Source organism: Elgaria multicarinata, chromosome 4 (assembly GCF_023053635.1).
Source record: "Elgaria multicarinata webbii isolate HBS135686 ecotype San Diego chromosome 4, rElgMul1.1.pri, whole genome shotgun sequence".
Classification (NCBI taxonomy): domain Eukaryota; kingdom Metazoa; phylum Chordata; class Lepidosauria; order Squamata; family Anguidae; genus Elgaria; species Elgaria multicarinata.
This window is the reverse complement of record NC_086174.1, coordinates 14,490,939-14,503,083: the sequence shown is the minus strand read 5'-3', so window position 1 is coordinate 14,503,083 and position 12,145 is coordinate 14,490,939. Positions and strand designations below refer to the sequence as shown.

The 12,145-nt window shown below is 45.0% G+C and overlaps 1 protein-coding gene across 2 annotated transcripts in view; it reads right to left on the bottom strand.

The window, feature by feature from the left end:
* Positions 1-10,269, bottom strand: part of RTN4 (reticulon 4) — a 65,838-nt gene extending 55,569 nt beyond the window's left edge. The window contains exon 1 of one of the 2 annotated variants that reach the window (XM_063123811.1): positions 9,559-10,269. In XM_063123811.1, coding sequence (XP_062979881.1) covers positions 9,559-10,129 — 571 coding nt within the window. In that variant the 5' untranslated portion in view covers positions 10,130-10,269. The remainder of the gene's footprint in view (positions 1-9,558) is intronic. The other variant, XM_063123812.1, reaches the window with a different exon arrangement.
* Between the last annotated feature and the right edge of the window lie 1,876 nt (positions 10,270-12,145).

The following is a 12,145-nucleotide window of genomic DNA, read 5'->3' as shown; positions in this document are numbered from 1 at the left end:
TGGTGCTATATAAATAAATAATAATAATAATAATAATTGTGCCAGTTTTTCTAGCCTGTAACAGGCAGGCATGGGCCTGATCCACCTGAAGCTGCTACTGCATGTGAATTGCTGGGATAGTATAAGCCCTGTTGACTGCTCCTATCTCTGGAACTTAACAAAGCAAGATGGTGTAGAGGGACATAAGTGTTAGCCCCAGGGAGAGATTTCATCTCTGATGAATGTAATGTGCCAAGGGCTACAGGTGGCTACATGCCAGATTTGCATTCCTTAATGGTGGACATCATGTCGTAGCAGACAAAGGGAAAAACTTTCGACCAATAGAGCATCGAATGTAACCTGTGACTCATTGAGATTGTGCACCTTAACTTGAAAATTTAATGTAACTTAACTTGCTAATCCAGAACTGACCAATAGAAAGGTTAGAAAGAGACTAACACCCTCTTGTAGTCAGGGCCTATATATACTGTGAGATTCCCTTGTTCTTGGTGCCTCCATTTTACGGAACTGGAGAGCACCCCCATACTGCAGTATCGGAAGTAAATGGATTAAGTGTATTCTCCAGCCTCATGTGTTTTATTGGCTATTAACACGCCGGGGCAGCGGGCCTTTAAATCCCTGGTTGAGGAACAACATAAGCAGAGGCTGAAGGAAGAATTGTGTCTGGGAGGGGGGAGAGACCAGAAACCTATGAGTTGGAGGAAGAGGAAGATAAGTAATAGGACAGAGAAAAATGTGGGTGGTGAAAGATAAGAGATGGACAAGAGATTTGGCATGCAGAGAGAAATGTGGTTGTGCAAGGAGAACAGTGCATATATTTTATTGCTTTATTGCCACTGTTTTATTGATTGGTTTTATTGTATTTTATCATGAATTTACTATGTGAACCAATTTTTTAAAATTGAAACTGGTATTAAATTTTCCTGAAATAAATAAATTGGTTGTGCTTAGAAAGAAGTCCTAGTCTTGTTTAAGCCAGTTTTTCCTCAGTAGAAATAAAGTCTTCCTTTGGACTAGTCTACGTTATCCTAATTTACAGCCTAGAAGTCCTTGCATTGCAATGCCTTCAGTTCCTCCATTCAATCTCTTTTAATTCTGTCAATCTGCTTCAATCTTCACTTCTCCTCAGTCTTCAGCTAAGTACTTGATCTCCTGAGTTTATCAGTCTGCTGTTCAAATTATATTATAAAGAAAGTTGAAAAATGATTTACATTAAAGTGTCGACTGGATGTGAGTTTAGCTGCCTGGATGTGTCGGCGCCCGAACAAAAACCTACCTCTGCATTCAGGTTAACAAGCAAAGATGTGTTGCCCAACATGCAGAGTAAATGTGCTTGGGAAGAGTTAATGGAGGAATGGTTGACAGCCAAGCCAAAATGGAAAGGTGGGTGGAACTGGCAGTTGGAGAAAGTCAGTTAGAAGGAGGAAGAGACATTTTATCCTCACAATAACAACCCTGTGAGGTAAGTTGGGCTGAGAGTCTGTGACTTAATATCCCCAGACAAGTTCTGATATTGCTAATCTCATATCAATGTTTTATGAGAGGATTTTTCTTGATAATGAAATATGTTAAGTATGTGGTCTTTTATTAGCCAGTATATTGGTAGCGTCTCAGCTCTACAACCATGAGGACTAGAATTCAAAGAAATCAGATTCTAGACATTTAAATACTACTAGCTAACGTAAATATGCTTTTAGTTGTGTTTTTATTTCACTTTATATCCCAACCTATTCAAAGGGCTCAGAATAGATGGCAGCGCAATAAATAATCCAAATATAGGCTTTGAAATCATGAATTTGAAAAGTCCTTGACTTTTGGCTTTTCCTTGTTTCTAATCCTTGAACAAATTTGCCTCTCTAACCTGATAACTATAATCTTTTAATGAAGCTGAAATTCCCAGTTGTACTAAGTTCCCATGAGCCAAACAAAGTGTCTTGGGGATAGGATGTTGCCAGCAAGTCTACCAGTAGAACAACAATTATACATCTTCATATCTTTTTCCACAAGCAGTCATAGCTATCCCTTGCACAATATACAATTCCCATTTTCTCCATTGCAGTCTATATTTTAGAATGTCTGTGTTAAGTTCCAAAAGGCAGGTAGGAAATACATGCATTATACATAGGGAATAAATGAAGATGAGGCACTCTTGTTTTTCATAAGGTTGAGCTTTAGGAACTAAAATTCTAAATTAAATCTCCTCTAAGGAAGCTTAAGACTGTCTTTCCAATAAGACAGCATATTGAATTTACATTTGAGGACAGATTTGGCTGGTGGGAGGGTAGGAAATCAATGAATGGAAATAGAAAAATTCCAATACCTGAATTAGTCTTCCTCAACCTGGTGCCCTCTTGGTGTTGGACTACATCCCTCATCCATCCATGAGGGGGGAACCAACACATCTGGAGGGTAGCAGGTTGGGAATAGCTGACATAGACCATCAAAAATTTCTTCTGATTAATGTAAGATTAGCTTGAGGGGAGGGAAGTTGCTTACATTTCTTTAATGAATTATATTTTTAGGTGGTAAATTTGAATGCCTACAAATTAAATGCTTCTGAATGCAAATGAGCGGTCTATTCTTGCAAATTCCATTAGAGCAGTGATTCTCATGTTGCATTTTAATCTATTTAATCTATTTTCAGGGGTAGAACTACCTCTGAACTGGTCAAAATTTGGTGTTCACTCATATTAGCAAAGAATGAGCAGAAGCGCATGGGGCAGTAGTATGATTGGCAAAAATCCTAAGAACTTAGAAGTTGGAGTAGGCTCCTAGAAATTTCAATCATTTCTGCAGTCTTAGTCAACATCATAGGAACAGTTTGTGCTGACAAGAACTCAAGGAGTGTGGAATGCATGACAGGCCTTCAAGATAAGTTTCCAATGGTGTGCCCCTTCCAGTAAACATCTGAGCAAAAAGCACAGCAGTGGAGACCTTTTTATGTCATGCACTACCAAGGTGCTAAAATTACCATAATATTACTGCAAACATAAATAGATATTATGGTGCAACCATGCCATCAGCAATATCAGAACTGCAAGGTTTGTGTTTGAAATGAGACGTATGATGCAATTCAGTAAGACATGTTAGTCTAACTAAAGGTGTATGTGCATTCCATACGTTAACCCACTGGACTTCTGTGCAGTTACAAAATCTGATATTTGATACAGGACAACATAATGGGAATCCCAATTTCTATTTTGAAACTGAAGTACTGAGTTTTTAGCCCTAATGGCTGTAGAGAAACAGCCTCAAGAACATGTAAGCAATCATCATCTGTCAAAGTCTCAAAGTAGCTCAAAGAGTTAGGGGCTTCTAGAGTTATGAGCTTCAGCATCTTATCCCTCTCCTCATTGCCATTACAGCACTGATCCCAGCCTGCCCTATAGCATACCTATCCCTCCCCTCCTGTTATTTCCACAGTACCATATCCCAAATTCATTGAATGACTGACAGCATACAATTAATAATGCAGATTTGCTGAAATTCCACAATTTATTCAAACTGCAGCATACGAGTTTGTTGGACAAACAGTTACGGGAATGGTTGGATGATCTCCAAAATAAGAGTTTAGTTACACATTAAGAAGTGATACTCCAAGGTCAAATAATCAGGGGTCTCAAGCATTCAACTAGAAACTTTGGAGAAATCCTATGCATGTTTAGACAGAAAAAGGTCCTACAACACTCAGTATTCCCCAGCCAGGACTGCTAAACCTGCATAGGCTTATGCCTTCAAGAAAGCACACTTCAGTGTCTATCTATAGCAAGTCAGCTTTTAACCAAGCTCTTCACAATTACAGAGTTTAGATATGGATCTCTTACCTTTAAATACTACACGTGAACCAAACACAGAATATCACTACTGTGCTAGAAATTCATATCTACACTTTACTATAATGCAACTATGAATTCAATCCTATGCATGTTTAGACAAAGAAAACTAGGGGATGCTGGGAGCTGTTGGACTTTTTTGTCTAAGCATGCATAGGATTATGCAAACTATAAGAACATGCTCAGAATCAGACAGTCAAAAGTTTGATACCAGTTTGAGACTGTCAGTTGCTAGTGTCTTGAGCACCATTTTTTTAGTAGAAAGGAAGGATAAAAATCAGACAAATAAATAGTGACTGAGTTGTTGTGATACAAACATTCCAGCATCAGCCTTCAGCGTAGCAGTTCCAGGCAAAAATTGATTCACGGCTATGAGCTGGTTCTAAGGTACTCATCTACTGGGTTGTCAGTGAAAAGCCCTGAACCATGCCAGCAAACCATGCACAGGAATTATCCTTGAACTCCTCTCCTCCATAAACCAGTCCAACAATATGCAGTACTAACATGCCAGTATCAGCTATCCTACAAGAATTCTGCGTAACCAGCACATAAAGGAATCCAAAAAATTACTCTGCGCATGTGGATCGCCAATGCACCCAGAGGCTTTTCAGGAGAAACCACATTTAGGTGAGTATAATTCTAGATCTCTCTCCCCACCCCCTTTCTTGCAACATGAAGAGAAAAGAACACTTTAAAAAAATCATCTGAAACAGAAAATGAAACTTTTATTGCTTAGCTATATCTAACTTCACTGTGCTATATTCATTCTTCAAGTTTGTCTGTGGTACTTGTGCAACACCAATGGTTTTTTTTTAATTAACTGGTTTTCCCAACACGTCACTCAAAGTGGCTCTAATATATAGCTAATATTTATATTTGAATGTTCTCATTTATTACTGATGATCCCCATACAATAATATTCTTACATATTGACTCTAATCCTGTCAAATGTGAAGCTATCCTAGAAGACAGCCTTCAAGACAATACTGTAAAAGTTTACTAGTCCACATGCCTGAATAAACTTGTTACTAGAGAATTACTGTGTAATTTGACAATTCACTCAAAATGAGGCAATAGAATTTGGGACTATACCACTCCAGATTACAGGCTGTGTGTGCATGTGTCATATTTGTTTTTAATTTTCCATGCACAAAAAATTCCACACGTAGTAAACCAGCACATAAGGGATATGGCTTTAACATCGTCTTTTTCCTGATGTGCTAGTTTACTACATGCAGGGAGCTTTTCACACAACAGGGCACACAAATATGACACACCCACTACTGGTCCAAAGTGGCATAGTGCCGAATTCTACCATTTCTATCACTTAAATCTGCGGAATGCATAAAAAAAGCTCTCATTTGTGGTACATCAACAATCTCATAGCCTGAGGAGGGAGAGGGAACAGAGAATTGCAGTAGTCAAGATGAGAAGAGGCCAATATTTTAGTAATACCAACTGAAAGAAAAGGCAAATCCCAGACATGTTGTATAGATAAAATGACAGACCTTAGAAAGAGAATAAATCTCTAAGGGGAAAGGAAAACGAACATCTATATTTTCAGCCTACAGAAAAGAAGAAATAATAACAATACTTAAAAGTTTAAAAAGGGATAGAGTTATGAAGAAATGCTCAGTTTTTGATGGATTTAGGAAAAAGATGAGTCAGTCAGGATTGTACAGTAGCAAGCACAGATCTGATTAACAGAATAGGAAAGTGATGGAAACAGTGTAGTCTATTCACAAATGGAGAACACCTAGTTAAAACCTGGATGGATGCCCAAGTAAAGCCAGAGAATATCTGGCATTCTGAAAGGGACTCCACAGGACTTGAGCAAGTTTCTGATTCCATTTAATTCAATGGCAGTCTCACCATTCAATTTAAACAAAGTCACATTTCATTCAAGCAGTCACAGAACTCTTGTGATAATTCCCAGCCAGCGCTGATTCCACACACACACCTTCATAAATACTATAGAAGAGTCTACAACACAAAGTACTGTTTTATTATTTTTATTTATTATATTTATATCCCACCTTTTTTCCTCCAAGGAACCCAAGACAGCATACATAATCCTACTCCTCTCCATTTTATCCTCACAACAACCCTGTGAGGTAGGTTAGGCTGATAGTTTGTGACTGGCCCAAAATCACCTTCATGGCTAAGTGGGACTAGAACCCGGATCTCCCGGATCCCAGTCCAACACTATAGCCACTACACTACACTGGTTTACTTCCTTGAGTTTTCAGTATTCTTACTATCTTAACTATTAACCCACTTTCATACCCTTGATTTCTATTTCATTTGAAGGCAACAGGTTAGTAAATAAGAGAAATCAAGTCCCTTTACAATTGCACTTGATCTTGTGACGATGCAATTCCTTTTCTATTGTTCTCTTCCCTTTCATTCCCTTTGCCTTAGTCTCATAGTTTGCCTTAATCTCATATTAAGCTTCAGATTTTTAAATATGTCATTCTTTTTTGAAGCACTGTTTGCAACATGTTTTGATATATTAATCACAAATGCAGAGAAACTTAGAACAACACATTCCATTCCATTTCTCCACAAGGATGGGTACAGACAAAACGTTATCTAGTTCTATATTTTCCCAACCTACACAGCATCGTCAGTTAGTGCATGGGTGGCGATAAAGTAGAACATCAGATGTTTTGGACTTCCAATTCCCATCATCCTTGACTATTGGGCATGCCTGCAGGAGCTTCAAGGAGTTGAAGAGCTCTTCTACATGAGGCTGTTAATCACTGTACTTTTGGTTTCGCTGCAGAATTGAGAAACGAGTTCTACAGAAAGGACTTTTCCCTTGCTGCTTTTCTGCTACATAACCTCTAGGTGGCACTGTGCTATAATGGAATATTGCAATGATGCAAGTAGGAAAATACCTTTTCTTTCACTTTCAGAAGCAACATTCCATTTTCCTTGGTCTTAAAAAAACTAGGAAAGCGCTCTCTTAAAAAACATAAGATCATTACATCATGTAAAGCAGTGGTCTTCAACCAGTGGGGCTGCGACCCAAAAGTAGATCACAAGATAAGTCCAAGATGGGTCACAAAGCAGTTGCCGCCATGTTGGGCAATTGTGAAAGTAGGTCCCATGTTGCAGGTTGGGGGTCCAAGGTGGGTCTCAGATCTGGACCAGTTGAAGACCACTGATCTAAAGAACCTGTAAACAGCTATGAGTACACAGTGTAGAAAAACTCAAAGACCCAAGGATCTGGAGATCTACCTTCTACCACCCTTGAATTAGAGACCATCCAGAGGCTTTAGTAACTCTAGAATCCACCTCCACCCCGTCCCATATACACTGTACTTTAGAATGCCCATATACACACACTGAACATTTAAAACAGCCTTTTTCAATGTGGCACTCTCCAGATGTAATCGATTGCAACTCCCATAACTCCCAGCCAGCTTGCCCACGCTGAGAATTATGGGAGTTGCAGTCCAACACATCTGGAGTGTTTCAGGTTGGGGGAGGTTGCTTTAAAGCCATGCTCGAAAACTAAATTTGTTTTTGCAGCGACACTTATTTCCTTCTGAAGAGGACAAGGGAAATACCACTTCAGGCCTCCAGCTGTTTTATCCTTAAAATAGCAAGAAACTTGGTGGAAACTTAGTGTCGTTATTATTTTGCAGCTACTGCTTCTTGTTCAATGCAGCCCCTATCTTTCTTCTGGCAGATTTTTTCTGCTTAAGATGCTGTTCGGAAAACCTCATTCGCTGCATGCTATGCAGGTTTTGCTGTTCCTGTTTTATGATGTATTTAAATTTAAAATTTGGACTGATATTCTACGAACTTTGCTAACTGCCTTGGATCTCCTGACCTGGCAGCATAGAAACCTTTGAAAGAAATGGGCAGACAGAAGGAATCTGCGTAACGCTCTGTCCGGTGCCGGAAGGTGGGCGGTGGCAGGAGGCAGGGCCAGTTTGCTAGCACTGTATACAGCAGGGGAGGGGCTCATTCCAAATACTGCTTGCCGTAGGAAGAGAACAGCCATCACTCATCTGCTCTCGATCCAGTGTGTGCAAAGAGAAGGCGGGCGCTCAGTGACAATAGACTGGTGGGGCGTGAAGCTTTAGATGGCCTGTAGACAAAAAGATATGCAGAGCTCCATGGCCTACAAAAGACAGCAAGAAAGACTGGGGGATTCCTCCACCACACCACACCCGCACTCAAACCACTACTTCGCAATTCTGAACAAAAGAGAAAAAGTTTTCTAGACCGGCATGTCAATCTCCTGTGAAATAAAGGCTGAAAGAGAAATAAATGGAGGAGGAGGACAAGAAATGGGAAGTAATAAAAAAGGAGGAGCATACAAGTGGATGACACGATGAAAAAAAGCACAAGGCTCTTGCGTTCATGGCTACCGAAATTGATAAGTATCCAAAAATCAAGGGGGGGGGGGGAAATGGCAGTTACCCCACCCACTCTCTGTGCGCACATAAATTCTTCCCAGTGGTCCCTGCTGCACCACACCACAGCGGCAGACAGGAACTATTCTTGTCACACCCTCATTCCCCACCCCCCAGTGCTGGCATTTGGAACCCCGGGGACTGGACGTATCAAAACGCCTTCAGAAAGAGCTGTGTAACAACGCGCTCCAGACACAAAGGGGGGACCTCCCTCTTTACGTGAGGGATAACAAGAACTACCATGGCCTATAACTTATTCTTCAGGCAAAAGGGGGAGCGGAGCACGTAACCGGTTCATATCACTAGAAGCCCTGCTCGCACCAGACTGCTCCTCCGTCTGAGCACACGTGCACCCACAAAGCCTCTGCCACTCCCATCTTCTCCATTGCAGAGACACCCCCCCTTCCCTCACCATACTTCCAGCAAACCAGCACACAAACTCCCCCATAACCCGTCTTGAGCGAGAGCAGTTCTCAGTCCTTTTCCAATGGAGAAGCAACCGTCCATGGCACACACTAACAGCCAGAACTAGTTACCCTCCTTCTCGCCATGACACTCCGGAACCCTTCTCACTGCAGCCTCCCAAGACCGGTTCCCGCACCAGCCTCGCCTCTCCCCGCCCCACCCCCATCCCAAAATCCTATCGCTCTCCATCATCTCCCCCTCAAAAAACATACTTCCACCTGTTCTTCAGCAGCCCTCACACTTCACCACCTCCTAACCCTTGTCCAACACCTCGGGTCCAACACCTCCCACTGCTTTCAAACCCGCCGCCCCCTCGTTTAATGCCACTCCTGCCCCTCTCCCAACCTCTGACTGGCATCTTCAACAAGTCCTGCCTCTCCCCCACCCACCCCAGGCGCATACACAAAGGAGACCCCGCTCCTTCTCACTCCCCAGCACCACTATCACCCCACAGGCACACATACACCCACAAATTCCTCGCATCACAGCTTCATACCCCACCTCCCCCGCCATTTTCCTCAAGGCTCACAAGTGTCTCCATCCTCCCCCTCAGACTCTCTCCCCACAGGGCTTGGAAGGCCACCCCTACCACGGTTCCCCCCCCCACACACACAGCAAGTAACGGCGACACCCTCCTCTCTGATAATCCCCAGGCGACCACTCCCCTCTCGCTCCTTACCTCCCCCCCCCACCACCACCACGCTGGGCTACAAAGCCAGCCAGCCACACCCCTCGCCCGTCGGGGTCCCCTCGGGGCACCTTCCTAGATTCCCCTCAAGCGCTTCCCCGCTTCCTTTTTCCACCCCCTCCCCCCGCATCCATCCACTCACCAGGAGAGCCCGAGGCGGCGCCCTTCTTGACCACCACGGGGGGGTCCTCTCTCTTGGGCGGCAGGGGGGCGCTGCGGGGCGGGACGGCCGGGGCCCGGGGCTCCTCGCGGTGCGGGGGGGCCGGCGGGGGCGGCAGCGGGGCGCTGCGGGGGGGCTCCTTCTCCTTCTCCTCAGGAACGGAGAACTCTGAGGCGTCGGCGAAAGCGAACGGCGAGGACGAGGAGGAGACGGGGTGGCTGGTCCAGGCCGGCTGGGGGGCCGGCGGGGGCCTGGGGGGCTGCTCCCTGGAGGCGCCCAGGTCCAGCAGAGGCGGGGCGGAGGCGGACACCGGCGGTGCGGAGAAAGGAGCCGGGGCGGTGGCGGCGGCGGCAGCGGGCTTCCTCTCCCTCACTTCCAGCTGCTCGTCATCCACTTCTTCCTCCTCCTCCTCTTCGTCGTCGTCTTCGTCCTCCTCTTCGTAGTGCTCCGGGTCCCTCACAAACTGGTACTGGAAAAGGGGTTTCTCGGGCTGTCCGGCTGCTGCTGGTGCAGTGGAAGAAGAGACCAAGGGGGACTGGTCGGGGTCGTCCATGCTTGCTCGGCTTCTGCTTCTGCGGCCGGGTGTCTTTGCAGGAACAATAAAGAAGAGCGCGAGAGAGAAAGAAAGCGAACAACTGCTGCGCGCAAAAACGGGAGACGGAAAGGGGAGAGGCTGGAGCTTGCGCCTAGCGCGGGCGGAGAAGAAAGGCGAGAAAAGAGAGGGAGGGAGAAAGCCAGAGGAGGAGCAGGAGGCAGAGGAGACGGAGGGCGGCTGCGCAGCTGCTGCCGCCGCTGGAAATGCCGGTGTGATGCCGCGGGAGAAAAGGGGAGCCGCCGCCGCCGCCGCCTCCACGCCCTGTTGAGTCACAGAAGGGCTGCTGCTGCTGCGGCTGCTACGCGCAACTTGCAAGCCCGGCGCGAGGAGGGCAGAAGTGGAGCCAAGCCCCTCTCCGCTCCGTCTCCTTGCTCCTACCCCACCCCGAAAGGAGAGGGACAACCCGACGGCCCAATGAGCGAAGGAGCCACAACGGCAGGAGGCTGAGAGTGACCAAGCCCAGGCCCCTCTCCCGTCTCCTTCCCTAGTCTTCAGCAAAGAAAGAGGGCTGGTGGTGAGGGGAGGTGGTGGTGGTTGCTGGCAAGGCAGGAGGAGAGCGCTACTGCAAGGGAAGTAGGGGAAAGTTGGGCCGCGCGTGAGGGAGGGGTCGGGGGCAGGTTCCAGGCCGTCCTCCCCTCCCCACGCACCCACCCAGGCCTTCTGGGCGACAGCTACGAGCAGCCCCCAGTCGCACGTGCGACAAGCGCGGCAGCCGTCTCGCTAAGCTTTCATGTCTAAACCGCTTTTCCACGCCGTGCAGTAGCTAAAGCGGAACAACAGGCATCGAATAAAGACCCAAATACACAGCAACCCGACGCATTTCCTCTCTTCCTGGCTGAGGATAATGCTAGTTCGTGCATCTGATTAAGCGGCCCGTACGCGAAAGTTTCTCCCCCAGTACGTTTATAAAAGTTAGTCTTTAAGAAACTCTCTCCGTTTTAATACAGCACAGAGATAGAGATGTTAGAGATCTGAGTTCAACTTCTCCTTTTGCCATTTCATAGCACTGGACGCCCATGCTAGAGCGATTCCTTTTTCTGTAAAATTGAAATTGTAGTCTACACCAAGCAGGATATAACCCTTTGAAAACGGTATATATAATGTGTCCTGGGCCCATACAGTGGTTAAAACCGTTATAAACCGCTATAAAGCAGTAGTGTAGCTCGTGAGGTTTTGCTTTTGTTTATCGTGCAATTGTTCTGCCTCCTTCACAGAATTTAACAGGATAGTCCAGAATTCTCCTGTGTTTCCCCACCATTTCTGCCATCCTTTTTCTTACCAGGAAAAAAATCCACTAAGGAGGAAAAGACAGAAGAGTTGCACAATTGGCACTAACGATCCAAAGGCATTGTGCTGCTACTCTGTTGTTTTATTCCTTAATGGGATTTTTCTAATGAGAAAAAAAAGACAGAAGAAGTAGTGGGAAAACATGGGAGGAGTACAAGTGGAAGGTGATGTTATCTGGATCCCCCATAAAAATCTGTGAATGAGATGAGGCAAGGGCATGATTTAAAAAAAAAAAACTTGTCTGGTAGCCTCCAGTGCTTTTTGATTTGTAACAGGAATCCTCCATCTGGAAACAAAGTGTTGCAGGACTGTTGAAAATAAAGCTTGTCAAGTCCATCTTGAGAATGTATCATAGAATCATAGAATCATAGAATAGCAGAGTTGGAAAGGGCCTATAAGGCCATCAAGTCCAACTGCCTGCTCAATGCAGGAATCCACCCTAAAGCATCCCTGGCAGAGGGTTGTCCAGCTGCCTCTTGAATGCCTCTAGTGTGGGATTGCCCACAACCTCCCTAGGTAACTGGTTCCATTGTCGTACTGCTCTAAGAGTGAAGAAGTTTCACCTAAGGGGCTATCCTCAGCTCTGGATTAACTTTTAAGCAATATAATCACGTGCTTAGGGTACCAAGGGAAGGGGGCACCACAGAGTACCGGTACCATAGCTGTAGCCATCTAATTTTAAGGAAT